General features: G+C 39.5%; 1 protein-coding gene across 6 annotated transcripts in view; it reads left to right on the forward strand.

Moving 5' to 3' along the window:
• The window catches only part of ppp6r3 (protein phosphatase 6, regulatory subunit 3), a 108600-nt gene extending 99463 nt beyond the window's left edge, over nt 1-9137 (forward strand). For 3 of the 6 annotated variants that reach the window (XM_080190246.1, XM_080190248.1, XM_080190249.1), the window contains exons 23-26: nt 4814-4831; nt 5164-5280; nt 5965-6054; nt 8494-9137. In XM_080190246.1, the coding sequence (XP_080046372.1) occupies nt 4814-4831; nt 5164-5280; nt 5965-6054; nt 8494-8545 (277 nt within the window). In that variant the 3' untranslated portion in view covers nt 8546-9137. The remainder of the gene's footprint in view (nt 1-4813; nt 4832-5163; nt 5281-5964; nt 6055-8493) is intronic. The other 3 variants (XM_080190247.1, XM_080190250.1, XM_080190251.1) reach the window with 1 other exon arrangement.
• Nucleotides 9138-19773: the final 10636 nt, after the last annotated feature.

Below are 19773 nucleotides of genomic sequence, written 5' to 3' on the forward strand. Positions count from 1 at the left end.
CTTATCAAGCTGCAGCATTATCTCCCGACTCTTAAACTCAATCCCTCGATTGATGAAGGCCAGTGCACCGTACGCCGCCTTAACCACATCCTCTACCTGTGAGGCCAATTTAAGAGTCCTATGGACCTGGACCCCAAGCTCCTTCTGATCCTCTACACTGCTAAGAGTCTTACCCTTGATATTATACTCCTTCATCCCATTTGACCTGCCAAAATGGACCACTACACATTTATCCGTGTTGAAGCCCACTTCCCTGCCCAGTCTTGCATCCTATCTGTGTCAGGCTGCAACTTCTGACTTGCCTCCAAACTATCCACAACACCACCAACTTCGTGTCATCGGCAAACTTACTAATCCATCCCTCCACTTCCTCATCCAGGTCATTTATGAAAATTACAAACAGCAAGGGTCCCAGAACAGATCCCTGGGGCACTCCACTGGTGACCGACTCCATGCAGAAAAAGACCCATATACCACCAGTCTCTGCCTTCTGTGGGGAAGCCAGTTCTGGATCCACAAGGCAACAGCCCCTTGGATCTCATGCCCTCTCACTTTCTCAAGAAGTCTTGAAGACTCAAGAAGACCTTATCGAACACCTTGCTGAAGTCCATATACACCACATCTACTGCTCTTCCTTCGTCAATGTATTTAGCCACGTTTTCAAAGAACTCAACCAGGCTCATAAGGCACAATCTGCCTTTGACAAAGCTGTGCTGACTTCTTTTGAGCATACTAAACTTCTCTAAATGTTCACAAATTCTGTCCCTCAGGATCTTCTCCATCAACTTACCAACCGCTGAGGTTAGAGTCACCGGTTGGTAATTTCCTGGGCTATCCCTATTCCCTTTCTTGAATATAGGAACCACACCCGCAATCCTTCGGAACCTCTCCCATCTCCATCGATGACACAAAGATCATCGCCAGAGGCTCTGCAATCTCATCCCTCGCCTTCCACAATAACCTGGGGTACATCCCATCCTGTCCTGGAGACTTATCTATCTTGATGCTATTCAAAAGTTCCAACACATCCTCTTTCTTAATGTCCACGTACTCAATCTTTTCAGTCTGCCGCAAGCCTGCAGTACAACCACCCAGATCTTTTTCCACCGTGAATTACTAAGGGGAAATCCTGTTTGACAAATTTATTGGAATCTTTTGAGCATGCAACTAGTAGAGTACATAAATGGGAGCCAATAGATGATTATACCTTGATTTCCAAAGCGCATTTGATAAGGTGCCACACAAATAGTTAAGCAAAATAAGTGCCCATGAAATTGAGGGATTATTTTGGCATGTCAAGTTCATTAATGGATAGAAAGCAGAGTGCGGATAAATGGGGCATTTTCAAGTTGACAGCTGGTCAATAGTGGAATGCTACAAGCTTTGGTAGTGGAGTCTCAGATATTTAGCATCTATGTTAATAACTTAGACTCATTGTAAGTCAGCTTTCTGTTTCTCCAACTAAACAAATTTATGTTCTCTGGCGTTTAGAAGAATGACAGAAGATGTAATTGAAACATGCAAAATTCTGAGGGGTTTGATAGGATAGATGCTGAGAGACTGTTTCTGCCAGTTGGGAAATCTACACATAAGCACGGTTTCTGGACAAGGGACGGTTCGTTTAGGACTGAGATGAGAAATTATTTTACTCAGTTATGAATCTTTGGAATTCTCCATCGCAGAGAATTTTGGATAATCCGTTGTGAATACATTGCCAGCTGGGATAGACAGATATTTTGCCTCACAGGTGAGAAATAGAATTGAAGCATAAGATCAGCCATAATCTTATTGAATGGCAGAACAGGCTCACAACAGGCCACATGGTCCACTCCTGCTCATATTTCTTGTGTCTTTGTGGGGCATTTCATGATTTAGTCAGACTCTCACAATGAAGATTAATGTATGTCAGTGATTGTTCATATGTGGACTCCAATGTACTGACAGCATAATGCCAGTCCATTCTATTCTAGATTTATTTTGATTTGCATTTTGACTGAAAATGGGGTTGAGAATTATTCAGAGAGGTTAGAAGATTTAAATGATATAAATGTTTCAGAAATGTCTGTCAAAAGTAGAGTAGAAAATTTTGGTGATGATGCTTTTACAGTCTTAAAGATTTATTTGTCTTACATTTTCTTGATATCCTCTTCTTCAGGTATTGCAACTTATTGTTAAATAGACATTTGTTACATGCTTCACCCAACTGTTCTCAGTGCCTAGATTTTTTCATAAGTAAAGCTTTTAATATATGCATAAGAATATAAGCCTTCACTGAGCTAGACTGCATGGAAATACATGCCGGAATTTTAATGTCCTGTCCACCATGGGAATTGGAGCGGGCGAGGGGTGGACCATGGAAAGATCCATTGACCTTGGGCGGGATTTTACGTTATTGGGACGAGCAAGGCTGTAAAATCCCATCCGTAGAATCTACAGCAGAAAAATAAGCCCTTTAGTCAATATGATCTCAGGATCATAGAAATAGAGGACTAGGAGTAGGAATTGGCCATTCACCCTTTCGAGCCTGCTCTGCCATTTGGTAGCATCTTGGCTGATCTGGTCGAAGTCTCAATTTTGCCTACGTTTAGGTTTCACTGAAGCCGCTTCTCATCTTAATTACTACCTCTTAGCCAGCCCACACATTCCTCCATCTCCTCGCCCTCATTTATATCAGCACCCCCCCCACCCTATTTGGCAGTGGGTTCCATATTTTTCCTATGTGGTGGAAAGAAGTTTTTAAATTCTTTATTTAATCTATTAGTTGCTATCTTATATTTATGTTTCCTTGTTCTGCACTTCTGACATCCACCTAATTGAACCACTTCCTAATTGTAAAACAAAGAACAAAACAGCCCAGGAAACAGGCCCTTCGGCCCAACAAGCCCACGCCGCCATTTTGACATTGAGTCCTCTCTTCACCCATGACCCTTGTCTATGCTTCTGGCATTCCACATTGAGGGAAGACTAATTTAGGGACAACTTGTTACACCAATCAGCCTAATAGCACATCTTTGGGGTGTGGGAGGAAACCGGAGCACCGAAGAAAACTCATGCAAGCACTGGGAGAATGCGCAAACTCCCACAGACACTGGCCCAAATCCATGTATCTGCACAGATAGTCACTGAGCTGTCGTTTTGCCCAGCATCTGGTCCACTTTAAGTGTACACTAACGACGTGAAGTACTAGGCTATTCTCGAAACAACCAAGAGCAGCCCTCGTACGACCCATCGCGTGTATACCCCTTGTTGGACAGCAAGGCGGACTGAAACACCTGTGGATTAAAAGAGAAAAATTTTGAAGTTCTCTGGTCAGAACTTGCTCTGTCTTCTGTTTTCCAGGGAATGAAAAACCACGATCCTCTCAATTCGTAAACATTTATCATTTTCTGCCGTTCTTGAATGCTTGAATTATTTTTGTTGTCTAGCAATCAGATTACTGTGCAGTGTTCCCAAAAATGATCTAACCAAGTTTTTGTGTAAATTTAATATCACCTCCCTGTTTCTGGATGTGCCTTGAGTCTTAAAGGAAAGTTTAAATGTACGCATTTTATTCAGACAATATGCCTTGTGTGTGGCAAATCTGTTGTACATGTTCTGTTTGATGTAATTTCTAGCAAACCTAAAATATAATATTTGTCAAAGCATAAACCAGTAAATTCAACGTCTGGTAACCTTTTGGTGCTGGAAGTTCAACATAATGACAGTCAGTTCAGCGCACCAATAGCTCAGTTCTTTTAATATCAGCTACAATGCACTCCGTTTACTTTTTCAAGAACACTTTGCCAACATCCAAACTTCTCGTTCTCTTACCTGCTGATTTTAAGATTGATGGAATAGCAAGTTTTTTTTTTCAAATCCATATAAGATTACTACCAATGCAGGAAATTCAAAAACTTTATCCATGTGTTTGGCTATATTAAAGCCTCTAGAATAGCTACATTCACCCCACTGCAGAAATGATGTGAGAAATGTGGTAATGCAAGTACAATGTTGGCATTTAGGAAAGAATGCTGAATTTGAGATTGAGGTCTTTATCCTACTTAACCTTGTTCACTCGTGTCTTATTTAATTTTTAGAGCTGCTTTTATGTACACATAGACTTGAGCTGAATGTTTTGTAGGAATAGCTTTAAGTTTCACATTTACAGGTTTCTCTTGTGTACATATAGTTTCTGAAACTAATGCTATTGAGGCAAACACTGATGACATAATCATTACATTGAAGTAGAGAAAGCATCCCTTCCACACATTAATTACTGGAATAGTTCTTTTAAAATATTGCTGATATTTATTTGGATGAGGTGGGTGGACTTTGAGATGTGCTTTAGTATACAGATTTCAAAAATGAAAACCTGCAGTTGGATCTTTGTGACGCTGCATAATATTTAAATATCTGCTCCTTCTTTACCAATTATCTTTCTTTCTGATATAAAACTAAAGTTTTTTCTTTGCAGCAAATATTCTATTCTGCTTGCCATGAGACTTTTGGGATGGGATTTTCTAGCCATGCTCGTCTTGAAACCTGAAAATTCTGCCCAAAATCAATGGACACTTGCATAGTCCATGTCCCGCCAGCTATAATTTCCGTAGTGGGCAGGACAAGAAAATTCCACCCATGATTTATTGTTTTCTTCAACTTAATTGTGGTTGGTGGAAACATTTAGGTAGTAAATTCTTACAGTATAAGTATGCTAGATATTATAAAGCAGCATTTGAATGTGATACTTGAATATCATAAACTAGATCATATTAATTTAGTTCAGTGTTTCACAATTTAAGCTTCCTTTCTCTTTCTTTCGTGCTTGTGGCTTCAGAGTGTTGAAATCCTATTGGTATGTATTATAATTAAGTGTAAATTAATTCAGTGCTGCAAACAAATGATTCATTGATGGATGTTCAATGTGCAAACACACAGCCTCATGTGATCTTAGATTTCTTTTCATATTATGGCATGATTTTGAGATGTCACCCAAAATACTATGTTAAAGTTTAATATGCCTGCAAGCTGAACCTCATTTATTCATGCTTTCCTTCCATTTGCATGTGAAGATTTTCATAAACTGCATGATTGGAGAATGAATTTCATAACCATTTTGTAATAGGATATGTATTTTGTTATTTTGAAAACATTATAGATATTTGATAACTTGCCTTTTCTGTTTAGTGAGGAAGTAAAGTTGTCTACCTCTGAAGATGTTTCTTCAAAATATGTGTTACCAGAAAGCTTAGAAACTTCAAAACTGACTCCAACATCACAGTCGAATGATTATCGACCAGATGGGTATGTACATTTAGGTTATGATAAGTATTGCTAGTCTTTCAGGTGTTAACTTGTCATTTACTAGTTTGCTTACACAGAATGGAAATGCTTGCGAATGGAATGTGCAAGTAGGCTTAAATCTCGGGCTATATTTGTTACATCGGCTTTGTTTCTGCTATGTAGACAATTTTAGTTTAAAATTGTTATTGGCATTTTAATTAAACATGCTTAGTGTGTGAAATTCAAATATCCTGCTACGTGAAAAATGAAAAGGATTTCTATTTCTGATCTAATGATACAGACTGCTGCGCATAAATCATGTTTTATCTGGGACAATATTTTTGTGTGGGGCGGGGTGGTGGTAAGTAAAGCCAAAGTTTTTCCGAGCTAACCAGTCACAGTTGACATAACTGCAGCTGCAAAGAAAGAAAGACTACTACAGGGCTTTTGATTTAGATAATGCAGTGTGACTACTAATTATACCATAGCATGAATTGTACCATTTCACTTCTTTCTCCACTCAATTTTGACATTGGAATGATTCATGGTTTATATTTGAGTCAGTAAGTGATACCCGACATGTACGCTTCTGTCAGTACCAACAGCTAATGGTTTTCAGTTTGAGTAAAAAAAGGTTTACGTCAGAATATGTATGTGTAACCTAGAATACGTTTCCATCATTAACACAAACTATTTTATCAACAGCTTGAAGCATTCTGAAGGGAATATAAAATCTTGCACAAAAGACACCTTGAATGGGCCTATTGATGACGTAAGATCAATGGAAGAAATCAAGTAAGCCTCTATTGCAGTCCGTATATTATCCAGTTATACACCATGCAGTATATAATTTTAGTTCTCACTATTTCCTGATAGGTCCATGTCACAGTTTTTATAGGGAATGCATTTGGCACGTGTTATTTAAAGGACTGGCTGACCAGGGCGTTATCTCACTTCATCTCTAGTAACAAGTTTAAATAGTAGGGTTATGTATTATGAAACCAGAGTTACGTACATTCTTAACATTGAAGTTTAAACGATTTAAGAGCAAGACATTGCCTCTATTCATAAGTGTTACAATCTCCCGTAGAGACCAATAACTTATAAAAAAGATACTTGAATTCCCAGTGATCTCCTTGAAGGAATTGCATGACAAAATTTCAAGTTTTAACACTTACTGTAACAAACAAAAAGCAACAGAAATAAGAACAATTGTAGACCACACCATGCTCTTCCATTCAATACGATCATGGTGGTCAAGGGATTTGAAGAGCAGGCAGGAAAATGAAGTTGAAGCTTGATGCCCACTCCTCAAATCTCTTGATTCTCTGTGAGATTTAAAAATCTTATCTAAAATATATTCAATGTTGACATATCCACAACTGTGTGTGATAAAGCATTCCAAAGATTCGCAACTCTTTCAGTGAAGAAATTTCTCATCTCAATTCTGAATTATCTGTCCATAACATTCATTGGCATTACCATCATTGAATCCCCTATTATCAATATCCTGGGGGATACCATTTACCAGAAACTGAACAGGATTAGTTATATAATGGCTAATAAAGAGCAGTTTAGAGGCTGAAAATTCTGTGGTGAGAAATGTGCCTCCTTATTCCCCAAGCCTGATCACGATGTACAAGGCACAAGTCAGGAATGTGATATAATATTCTCCACTGGCGGATGGAGTATAATGTTAGCAAGTGTGAGGTTATCCACTTTGGCAGGACTAATAGTAGGAGGGACTATTATATGTAGGGCGAAAAGCTGCAGCATGCAACGGTGCAGAGGGACCTGGGGGGTGCAGCAGGTGATCAAGAAGGCGAATGGAACACTGGCCTTTATAGCGAGGGGGATAGAATATAAAAGCAGGGAGGTCTTGCTGCAACTGTACAGGGTACTGGTGAGGCCGCAGCTGGAGTACCGTGTGCAGTTTTGGTCGCTGCACTTGCGCAAGGATATATTGGCCTTGGAGGGAGTGCAGAGGAGGTTCACTAGGCTGATACCGAAGATGAGGGGGTTGGACTATGATGAGAGACTAAATAGACTGGGTCTGTACTTGTTGGAGTGTAGAAGGATATGGGGGGAATCTTGTAGAGACGTATAAGGTAATGAAGGGGATAGATAGGGTAGAGGTAGAGACATTCTTCCCGCTTAGAAAGGATAGCAGGACTGGAGGACACAGCCTCAAGATAAGGTGGGGGTAGTTTAGATCGGAGTTGAGGAGGAACTTCTTCACTCAAAGCGTGGTAAATCTCTGGAATTCTCTGCCCGTTGAAGTGGTGGAGGCTACCTCGCTAAATATATTTAAGTCACGGGTAGATAGGTTTTTGACAGACAAGGGAATTAAGTGTTACAGGGAGAAAGTGGGAAAGTGGAACTGATCCACTTCAGATCAGCCATGATCTTATTGAATGGTGGAGCAGGCTCAAAGGGCTAGATGACCTACTCCTGCTCCTATTTCTTATGTTCTTACTTGCTAGGATGAGTGCAGCTCCAACAACACTCAATAAACTCAGCATCATCTAAGACAAAACAGCCTGCTTGATTGGCACCCCATCCAACATTTATTCCCTCCTATATTGGCGCACAGTGGCAGCAGTCTGCGATACCATCTGCAAAATGCACTGCAGCAACTTACCAAGTTTCCCTCAACAGCATCTTCCAAACCCACAACCTGCACCTCCTAGAAGGACAAGGGCAGCAGATGCATGGCAACATAACCACCTGCAAGTTCCTTTCCAAGTCACACACCATCCTGACTTGGAAATACATTGTTGCTTCTTGACTGCTGCTGCTTCAAAATCCTGGAACTCTTTTCCTAACTGCACCATACGGACTGCAGCACTTTAAGAATGTGGCTTACCACCACCTTCTCGAGGGTAATAAATGCTGGCCTCGTCAACGAAACCCGAATCATAGAATCCCTACAGTGCAGAAGGAGGTCATTTGGCTCACTGAGCCTGCACCGACAGCAATCCCACCTAGGCCCTCTCCCTGTAACCCCAGGCATTAATGCTGCCAGTCCCCCTGACACTAGGGGGCTATTTACCATGGCCAATCAACAAAACCTGTACATTCTCACATTTCTTGAAAGCGTTTAAAAATGTTAACTATATGAAGTTTTCTACTTTGTTCTAACTAAAAATGTTTGTTTATAATAGTTGAAAAGAGATGTGACTGCATTTTTGCCAGTGTATAAAATTTCAACTTGTATTGTCTTTTTTCTTTAAGGACTACTCAACAAGTCCTGCTACCCGAAGCTTCGGTTAATGGCCCTGCATGATTAATTCTGTCTGCTATTGTCTACTCCAGCCTGAGCAGCTACTATCCAGGGGTATCAGTGGGGTTCACTGGAGGCACTGGGCTTCGGCCTATCAAAGCCAGTCACTGCTGCACTAAATTCACATGGGATCAGGACCAGCAATATTATCAGATTTTTTAAGATGGATGTGCAAAGAAGAGTTTGAATGAAATGTATAAGTGAGGGTATTACATGTTGGCAGATACAAAGAACTCTTGCGTGCATTTGTATCAAATACATGTTCTTCTAAATGGGGATGATCAGTCCATTAAATATCTTGCCACTCACGTGATAATTAGTATTGTTGCCATAGTCAAATGGTTATAAGAGTAGAGTATTTTATAAAAATGTGTATACTTAAACCCGACATATATAATTGAAGTATACCAATTGGAACACATAGTGTGACCAAAGTGTTTAGAAATTTTCATACTTTTTTTCATCTTGTATAAAATTTTAACTTTCAGTGTTTCTTCCAAGTGGGCAGAGTAAATTGTAGAAGTGAAATGCAAATGTAAAAGTGTTATTTTGATTGAGTTGCCTATATTAAACCAATTGCTAGAGAAAATTCTAATTGTAAATGTTCAATAGTGGCTCTTTGCTTCAGGTTTTATTTGTAAACATTTCTTGAATTCTAGAACATTAGTATTGAAAACTCTTTGATATGGAGTTTAAACATATTTGTTACTGAAGACTAGTTGATCATTTGGTATGTCACTGAACAGCCATAAGCTTGTTCATCCCTTTGTATTTTACATTTTCAAACCAAGAAATTGTTCAAATCAAAGGTGAAGAACACTTAAGATTAGCCTTGAATTGCATGTGACTTCTGTGTTTCTCTTTGCTAGAGGCCTGCATCAGTGCATTGCCTGAATGATTTAAACTATCTTTTAACTTTTTAAACTTCTATTGAACCAACTAACTGATTTGTTTTTAAATATAGCCCCTTTATTTCAGTTGCCAAGGCAATGGAACTTAATCAGGGTGAACTGATAACTGAGCACTTAATGTAACAATGGTTGGCTAAAAGTAGCTCTATTGGCAGAAACTTCTAAGGAGTGGCGGAAAGCCCTACTTTGATGAAGTATGACAATAATTAAAGAGTTAACTCTAACTTTTAAATTCAGGGATTTGAAGTGTTATGACAGGTTGACCCTTATTCATTGGGACCTTACTGTACTGTTAATGGAAGTGGCAGCTAGTATTGGATTAAACTAAGACAGTTTTGGAAAAAGTGTCATTTGACAAAGTGCCTATGGTACTGGTTTAAGTCAGAAAGGAGATGATGGTGATGCATGATGAATTTGTGGAAGAATTCTTTCACATTAGAAAATAGTGTCTGTTCCAGAAAAGTAAAATGAGATGTGCACTCATCTTTTTGTGTGGCTTGTTCTTTGCAGCATCTACAGTAACTATACTGTTGGACTCTCCAAGCACCTTAATACATTCTAAGTCAATGAAATATTTTTTGTCAATTTCATCACTGGTTTAAAAAAGTTGACAGTTTGAGTTTAGACTTCTCCGCATCTGTATTTGAAGAAAAATAACCAAACCTAGCAATGCAATTTTCTGTGATCTTCCTAAACTGCTTTGGGGCAGTTCAATTCAGCTGCCAATGCTTGATTCACCACTTAAACTTCTGAAATAACCGATCACAGATACTTGAAGGCTGGGATGTTGAGACAGCCCTATCAGTAGCAATCAATTAAAACTGATAGGATTATAGTATACATTTTAAGTATTGTAAAAGATGGGAGAGGGATGGAGAAGAAATGTTTCTGAATCAAAATATTGAGAATAGTGGTGTTATTTGGCTGTGGCTGCTAAATAGGAAAAAAAATAACCTGTTCTGTCTTGACAATCTTCATTTGCAATGTTTGTGTGTTTAGTTGCATGAAAACATGGCAACTATTTTTTTAATAATGCATTAAGATGGACATTAACCACTCACGCAAGCAAATACAAAATGTAAAAAGTATTGGATTCTTACTGTCAGATTATTCTGGTTGTATGATACATTTTTCATTTGTCCTCTTTCAAATGTACATCCAATATACAATGTAAATATACCTTGTTAAAATTAATATGCCATTAGTTAAAAGTTTGCAATAAAGTGAATTGCTTAAGTTGTACAAAAGTGAATTGCTTAAGTTATATGAGCATGGTGGCCCAATAATTATTGGTCACATGCTCAGTGGTACCAATTATTGCCAAAAACTTCCTCAATGCTTGGATGTACAAAAATCTCTCCCACAAAAAGTTATAAAAGTAAGAATCTGAGGATGCTGGATATCTGAAATAAAACAGAAAATGCTGGAAATGCTCAGCAAGTCTGCCAGCACTTGTGACAAGAGAAACAGAATTAATGTTTTGAGTTGAATATGACTCTTCAGAACTGCAAAACTCCCATAATTGACTTGCAACACCAATCTTGAACTTACTATTTGAAATTTATTCACAAAAGTTGTAATCCTGTCTTTGTTTTAAAACTAAAATAAACTAAAGCTTTAGTAAGGTTTCCCTCTTTTAAAAGATGTATCATGGTTTGATTAAAATGTTGGGTTGCTGAATAAAAAGGGTTGCTTACAAGTTGCTTTGAACTGTATTACTTAAAAATGGAATACATTTGATTGCTCAAAGGATCTGATCACATTTGGTTTTCATATAAAGACCTGAGATTATCAACATGGCATTCCATGCAGTTATTTTTATAAATCTATATACTTTGGAGTAGGTCCAGCTCCAGTTGGAATGAACTGATGCAGGTTAATTAATTGCTGTAATAAAGTTATTTTTGCATGGCAACTAGGCCACTTTATAAGTTAAATAACTTTAAGTTAAAATAGTCTTGAGCAACTAGAGGCTAGTCAGGTGTAAAAGGGTACAAGTGTTGAGTTTAGTATGGGTATAAGTTTAGATTTGGAGGGAGTGGGCCTGAAGTTAAATTTGATGGGTTGAATCACTTATTTGAGAAATGGTTTAGTTCCAACATCAGATGTCAACTGTCTGGGAAAACCATGTTTACTGTCTGACTACTTGAGAGCTTAAGGAGATACCCCATAATATTGGCAGGTTGTAGAGTTCTTTGTACGTACTTTGTTATAGATGGATCATCTCAGTAGTTTTCATAGAGGAAGAAAAGAGGATAATCCACTATGGCTACCTTGAGTGCTTATTTAGCGTAGTTCTTCAGTATGGAATATATGACAGATACAACTCTGAGGAGGATGACAAAGACACAACCATGGGCTAAAACTCAGGAAGGAGTGATTGCAATGGATTTGTGCTGTGCAAGGAATGCATTTGTAACAGGAATTTCTATCGTTTGCGAATGGATGGGTTGCCTACAAAGTTTAAGAATGAGATAATAGAATGGATGTAAAAGATTTTGCAGTGGAAACGGAAACAGCTAGAAGTTGTAATCAAGTTGTAATACTGGAGGCCCACAAAGAAAGTTTCAGCAGTTAGTGGCACAGTGTAAAGCACTGCTGCCTCACAGCTCCAGGGACCCGAGTTCAATTCTTGCTGTGGGTGACCGTCTCTTTGGAGTTTGCATGTTTTCCATGTCTGTGTGGGTTTCCTTCGGGTGCTCTGGTTTCCTCCCACAATGCAAAGATGTGCATGCTAAATTGCCCCTTAATGTCCCAAAATGTGTAGGATACTTGGATGAACCATGGTAAATGTGTGAGGTTGCAGGAATCAGGTGGGAAGAGGACCTGGGGTAAAATACTCTTGAGAGTCCATGCAGATTGCTGGGCTGAATGGCCTGTTCTGCGCTGTAGGAATTCTATGATTAGAAGACACATTAGTGCAAGGTTGCATGTAATAATCTCAGGATTACTCTTAATGATGCATACTAATTTGAATTGGAGAATAAATGAGTTAAATGCAAGGCTGGGAGGTGGATTCTGATTCATTGGATTAGTTGGGGGACCTGAGTGGTCTGTGCAGGTTTAATGCTGGCCCAAGTAACTAATGCTACGGTGGCAGATATAAACAATTACAGCAGAGATGGTGAAAGCAAAACATGGTGTATAGGATAATTATAATAGATCAAAAGGAGGGATTAAAACAAAACTGTGTTTGGTCACATAATTCAAATATGACTTTCGAAGTATTATGGCTGATATAAGTGACAGCAAAATGAAAAGGAAAGCTGCAAATGATGGTCATCAAGAATAAACATAAAATGCTTAAACCCAGATCTGGAAGGATGCAAGCAGCCCAGCTTTTCTCTTTAAACAGAGGCACAAATTGAATTGAGGATAATATATAATTAGCAGTAGACAGGACTTGAGAGACAAATATTCAGGAGAGACAGAGTATCAGAAAAGGGACAAAAGGTGACTTGATCAAAAATCCTACTACAGAACAAATAAGGTGGTCCTGAGGTTGAATCTATTTACTTAGCATTAAGGAAGAATGAAAAAGTTACTCTGGGAGTATATTAGAGACTTTTGAATAATAGAAAAAAAGTAGACATCTACATGATCCAATTTGTCTGTTCCTGAATTTTGTGGTAAAGGTAAACTAAGGTAAAATGAACGTCAACAGCAAAATGAAAAGGTGTAAATAATGGCTGTCAAAACAAAATGCTGAAACCTAGTTCTGAAAGTATGCACAATCAAAATATCAGTCTAGCTTTACACTGTGAACATGCTTACATGCTTTGTAGTGTCAGTTTTTTTTATTTTGGGTGTTTTGACAATGTGTCTAGAAATAAATATATGTAAAATATCTACACAATAGCAACCATAATATAATTCAATTTGAAATACAAACTGAAAAGGAGAGCAGTCAAAAATGAAGATACTCAGGAATAGCAAATTCCAATGAAGATAAAGGCAACTTGCTGGATAAATTGGGCTTGGGTCGGTGTGGAGTTTTCATGTTCCCCACCATGGGTTTCCTCCGCGTACTCCGGTTTCCTCCCATAGTTTGAAAAATGTGCTGGTTAGGTGCACTGGCCATGCAAAATTTTCGCTCAGTGTACCTGCACAGGTGGTGGAGTATGATGGCTGGGGGATTTTCATTGTAACTTCATTGCAGTGTTAATGTAAGCCTACTTTATGACACTGATAAATAAGCTTCAAAATTGAAATTAAAAACTGAAATATGAGACCTTACACAAATGAGCCATGTTTTCAAATGAGGAAAACAATGCAGCAAATATTAGTGTTCCTTCTATTAATACTTGTATTAGAATGAGTTACGCATGTATTTATGACGAATGCAAAAGAAACTGAACAATAGGGAAAATATGGAGCAGAAAATATGGAAAAGCAAAAAATAATAGGTTAAAAGCAGGCATGAAGCTCAGCAGGTGCTGAAGTGATATAGTGAAGAATTTAATAATTATTAAATTCTTTAATAATCAGTGAAGTATTGTTGAAAGGTAGACTGAACTCGATTTGAGATAAATCTTGTTGATATATTTATTGTGTTACCTATCTTGATCTTCAGTGATCGTGAGAATGCAATGGTGCAACAAAAGAAGATACAACAAATAGACGAGAGCACTTAAGAAAATGGTGGTAAAAGCCAGTGGGTTCTGAAGGTATATTTATGGAATTCCCTGAGTCAGAGAAGTTAGGAAGAAACCCTTTTGAACATGGAAGTTGTCAGTAGATGGAGGGCTGCCATTGGAGCAGGGAGCAATTATGGTGGCACAATGGTTAACACTGCTGCCTCACAGTGCCAGGGACCTAGGATCAATTCCTGGCTTGGGTCACTGTGTGTAGATCATAGATCATAGAACCCTACAGTGCAGAAGGAGGCCCTTCAGCCCATCGAGTCAGCGCTGAACACAATCCTACCCAGGCCCTACCCCCATATCCCCACATATTATTCCCACTAATCCCCTCTAACCTACGCATCCCTGGACACTAAGGAGTAATTTCTTTGGACTGTGGGAGGAAACCAGAATACCTGGAGGAAACCCACGCAGACATGAGGAGAACATGCAAACTCCACTCAGACAGAGACCCAAGCCAGGAATCGAACCTAGGAGCTATGAAGTAGCAGTGCTAACCATTGTGCTACCATGCCGCCCTGAGTAGTTTGCACATTCTCCCTATGTTTGGGTAAGTTTCCTCCAAGTGCTCCGGTTTTCTCCTATAGTCTAAAGATGTGTTTAAGGGTGCCAGGCAAAAGGCGGGGAATTATAGGCCTGTTAGTTTAACGTCTGTTGTAGGTAAAATGTTAGAATCCGTCATCAAGGAGGAAATAGCGAGGCATCTTGAGGGGAACTGCTTGATAGAGCAGACGCAGCACGGTTTCCTTAAAGGGAAGTCGTGTCTGACAAATTTACTGGAGTTCTATGAGGATGTGTCTAGGGCGGTGGATAGAGGAGAGCCGGTGGATGTGGTCTTTCTGGATTTTCAGAAGGCATTTGACAAGGGACCTCACAAGAGGTTATTACAAAAGGTCAGGGGGCATGGAGTTGGGGGTAGGGTGTTAGCGTGGATAGAGGACTGGTTGTCAAATAGGAGGCAGAGAGTGGGGGTCAATGGGTGCTATTCGGATTGGCTGATGGTGACTAGTGGAGTGCCCCAGGGGTCGGTGCTGGGGCCTCAGCTATTTACCATTTATATAGATGATCTGGAGGAGGGAACCGAGTGCAGGGTGTCGAAATTTGCTGATGACACCAAAATTGGTGGAAAGGCAAATTGTGCGGAGGGTGGGGAGAGTCTACAGAAGGATCTAGATAGGCTGGGCGAATGGGCCAGGAAATGGCAAATGGAATTTAATGTTGGCAAGTGCGAGGTGGTCCACTTTGGTAGGAATAATGGTAGGAAGGATTATTACTTACGTGTAGAGAAACTGCAGCAGGCGACAGTGCAGAGGGACCTCGGGGTCCTTGTGCATGAGTCGCAAAAACCCAGCTTGCAGGTGCAGCAGGTGGTCAGGAAGGCGAATGGGATGCTGGCCTTCATCGCAAGGGGGATTGAATATAAAAGTAGGGAGGTCTTGCTGCGGCTGTATAGGGCGTTGGTGAGGCCGCAGCTGGAGTACTGTGTGCAGTTTTGGGCGCCGTACTTACGCAAGGATATTTTAGCCTTGGAGGGAGTGCAGAGGAGGTTTACTAGGCTGATGCTGGAGTTGAGGGGGTTGAGCTATGAGGAGAGGCTGAATAAATTAGGCTTGTACTCGTTAGAGTTTAGAAGAATGAGGGGAGATCTCATTGAGACGTATAAGATGATGAATGGAATGGATAGGATAGAGGTGGAGAGACTCTTCCCGCTCAGAAAGGATAGTAGGACTAGGGGGCACAGCCTCAAGATAAAGGGGGGGTGGTTTAGAACAGAGTTGAGGAGGACCTTCTTCACTCAAAGGGTGGTGAATCTCTGGAATTCTCTGCCCGTTGAAGTGGTGGAGGCTGCCTCGCTAAATATTTTTAAGACGCGGGTTGATGGGTTTTTGATGAGAGAGGGGATTAAGGGTTATGGGGAGAGGGCGGGAATGTGGAACTGAGCCACGACAGATCAGCCATGATCTTATTGAATGGTGGGGCAGGCTCGAAGGGCTAGTTGGCCTACTCCTGCTCCTATTTCTTATGTTCTTACGTGCAGGTTAGGTATATTGGCCATGCTAAATTGCCCCTTAATGTCAGGGGAGGGTAGTTAGGGTAAATGCATGGGGTTATGGGATAGAGCTTGGGTGGGATTTGTGGTCGGTGCAGACATGATGGACCGAATGGCCTCCTTCTCTACTATCATAACTTAGCATTCAAATCAATTGTCTGAATTGGGTGGCTGATTTGTAGATCCATGTCTTTGACCTTTTTGAGTAAAGATCACTTTCCCAATGTTTTGGTTTACATCATGAACTATTATTTTGAGTTTGCTTTCTCTGTAATTAGTACTTCATATAATTAAATGATATTGCCCTTCAACTCTATATTCTCTAATTCTTTGATATCTCTAAATCATCCTCATTAAACCTAGTTTTCTGCCCAAAGGCAGGTCCGTGGCAATTACTCACTGAACTTTAGGAAAGTGCAGGGAGGACACAGAGGCAGGCACCAAATTTGACTCAGAACACAAAGTGAACCCTGTGCTGTTGACATTAATCTGATCCAACTGAACCAACCAACCCTCTCACCATTCTTATGAATGCCTGAATGCACTCATTATTACATGCATACTCCTTTTGAAATGCAAGCACAATTACTTGTAATCAGTGCATTAGAATTTTCCAGAGATTCTGATAACTCTGACGTCCAATGCTCTACTGTCTCATATTTTCCAATATTTTTAAAATTCCCCTGGTCATTTGGTAATACAGAAAGTGAGTATTGCTGAAAAAAAGACTTGCTATCGCAGCTTTTCATCTTGCACCCAATGGACAGATATAAGACTGCCAAATTTTAAAGAGAGCACCAATTTACACTGCATGAGAAAAGGTGCTGATTGGTTGGCATGCCAATTTTGATCGCCATAGGGAATGCTATCAGGAAGCTATTGTCCCCTCCATGTTTTATTTCAATAAAGGAGCAATGTCTGGACGTGTTCCTTTTTCCAGTGAGTCACATTGCCATCTTGACTTGATAATCTTAAAATGGTTATTCATGTAATACTCAGCATTGTTCAACAAGTACTGTCCAATCACAGAATCAGTTTTGCAAGCATCGGCTGGCTGAGTTAAGTCAGTATTCTGCCAGTTGCAAACAGCCAAAGGCATACGCTGTCTAATATGATCCACCAGTTATTGGGATATACAGCCAAGCTACTGCCATTGAAATTCATACACCACATTATTTTTGTCTATACTAATGTGTTTATGCAATATGAATAGAAACAAGAGCAGATCATTTACCTCTCAACCTGTTCTATCAGTAAATGGTATGACTGATCTGCAACCTCTCTATATTATTGCATTTGCTTCATATCACTTAATATCTTTGACTAACAATTTTTTTCAATCATGGTTTTAAAATTACCAATTGATCTAGCATCAATTGCCATTTGCAGAAGAGCAATCAAAATTTCTACCATCCTTAACATATGTGTTTCTGAATTTTATTCCTGAAAGGCCTTTCTGTAATTTTTACACTAAGACTCCTTATTAAGTTGCAAATCACCCCTGACTTAATAAGAGAACACAATACTAGGTTTATGTGGCTGCTCTGTATATAATTTAACCATTATTTAATAAATCCAGGTATTCTGGTAATTTTACATTGCACTCCCTTCAAGGCCAATATATTCTCCCCAAGATGTGGTACCCAGATAGTCATCGAGGTGTGCACTAAGCAGGACTTTGTATATCTTAAGTTAATTGCTTTCAATTTGTGGTACTCCATTAAACAGCTGATTATTTTACCCAGATTAAATTTTCTTCGTTTGTATAAAGATGCCTTTAAATGGTTTCAATCTTTCTAGTACTGACATTGACACAGAAGAGGTCGGAGAAGTACCTTGACTGCCTAGGGGGTGAGATCATGGAACCTTTTGCAGCAGTTAAGCTGTCCTGGAGGTTAGGGAGCTGGGAGCTGCCTATCTTGATGGCATGTGTATTAAGCACTGATTCTCTTCAACTTTTCTCAAACTATGCTTTTAAAGGGTGTGCAGTGGTTTTCAGGCCACTTGGGTGCATTACACTAGTGACAAACCAATGGGGATGCAAACACGGCTATCTAAAAACATATGAAATTTGCTAGTGGCCACAGGCAGCCTCAGTACTTTAAAGGGACAACAATTTCATGGCTCAGCTACAATTAATGACAAAGGATTGGAATGGCTAATGTAATATCAATTAGTAAGTCAAGGCAGTACTGACCCAGCCAATTAAAAACTGATAAGGAAAATTTCAGGACCTTTGAAACAGAGATAAAATTATTAGATGCCTGGAGAGGAAGACTTGCCATTACATAAGGCTTTTCATGACCATCAACCAACACTTGCTTTTGAAGCGTAAAAGGTAATATAAGAAACACAATAGCTAATTTACCTTCAGCAAAAACAAGATTGTAATAATGACCAAGCAATGCTTTGTGATGTGAGAGATACATATTAGCCAGGCATCACTTCCCCTACATTTCCAAATAGTGCGTAGGATATTTTACATCCACCCAAGCGGAATGGGGCCTCAGTTTAACATTTCATCCAAAAGACAAGCAGATGACTAGAAAATAATTAGAAGCTGCCAGCATGTTTCAGAAAAGATCTTGCTTAACGTAAGTAGTAATTGTGAGTGGAATGATCGAGATCGAATGGATGTGATGTGCAGGATTTCAGAAATGTTTTGATATCCCACAGGAGATCACTGAAAAAGATTATGGTGTATGGAACTAGGGGAAGGGTAGAAAATGAGAGAACTTATCAGAAGGGAGAAAGGAGTCGGAATTCAGGACAGTCTTCTCAAGTAATTGGAAAGGTAGTTCACACCGTCCTGTTTTGGCTCCCTTTCTGTGTACATCAGTTATTTGGAGGGAACAGCACCCAAATTCAGAAATTATACTTATAAAAATGAAAGTAATCATTCTATTTTGGAAGCGGTTGGGGGGGGGGGGGGTAAGGCTAGAATGGTTGGAAAAGCACAGGGATTCAGAGGCTGAGGTTCACAAAACATTAAATACAGCACCTAAAGTGGCATAAGGAAATTAAACATGCTGTAATTGGTGGCAGGAATGGAATATAAAAATTTACGTAATGACATCTAGATAGTCATTTTATATAAGACCACTGTGGGCGTACTTTGTACAGTTATAGATCGTGGATTCTGTTGGAAGTATGTTGATGCAACAGAGAACATATTTGTTTCACTGTGGCTTGAAAGACTATAACTATGAAGAAAAACTTCAAAAACTGGATTTTTTTGTAGAATCCAGATTTATCAGCTGATTTGATCAAGGTGTTTATAATTTAAGAAGTGATGAATCAGACTTGATAGAAGAACCAACCTGTATTCATATAGTCCCTTTCCACAGTAAAAAAAACCCTTAAAATATTTCATAGCTGTGACATGGAATAGAATCCTGACAGTACATAAAGAGGCCATTCAGCCCATCAAGTCTGTACCAACTACAATCCCCCATAACTCCACATATTTAGACTGCTAAGCCCCCCCTGACACGAGGGTAAATTTATCATGGCCAGTCAACCTAACCTGCACATCTTTGGACTGTGAGAAGACACTGAAGTAACTGGAGGAAACCCATGCAGACATGGAGAGAAAGTACAAACTCCACACTGTCCTGAAGCCGGAAT

This window comes from Carcharhinus amblyrhynchos, chromosome 6, assembly GCF_965287045.1.
Source record: "Carcharhinus amblyrhynchos chromosome 6, sCarAmb.v2.hapA, whole genome shotgun sequence".
In the NCBI taxonomy this organism is placed as follows: Eukaryota; Metazoa; Chordata; class Chondrichthyes; order Carcharhiniformes; family Carcharhinidae; genus Carcharhinus; species Carcharhinus amblyrhynchos.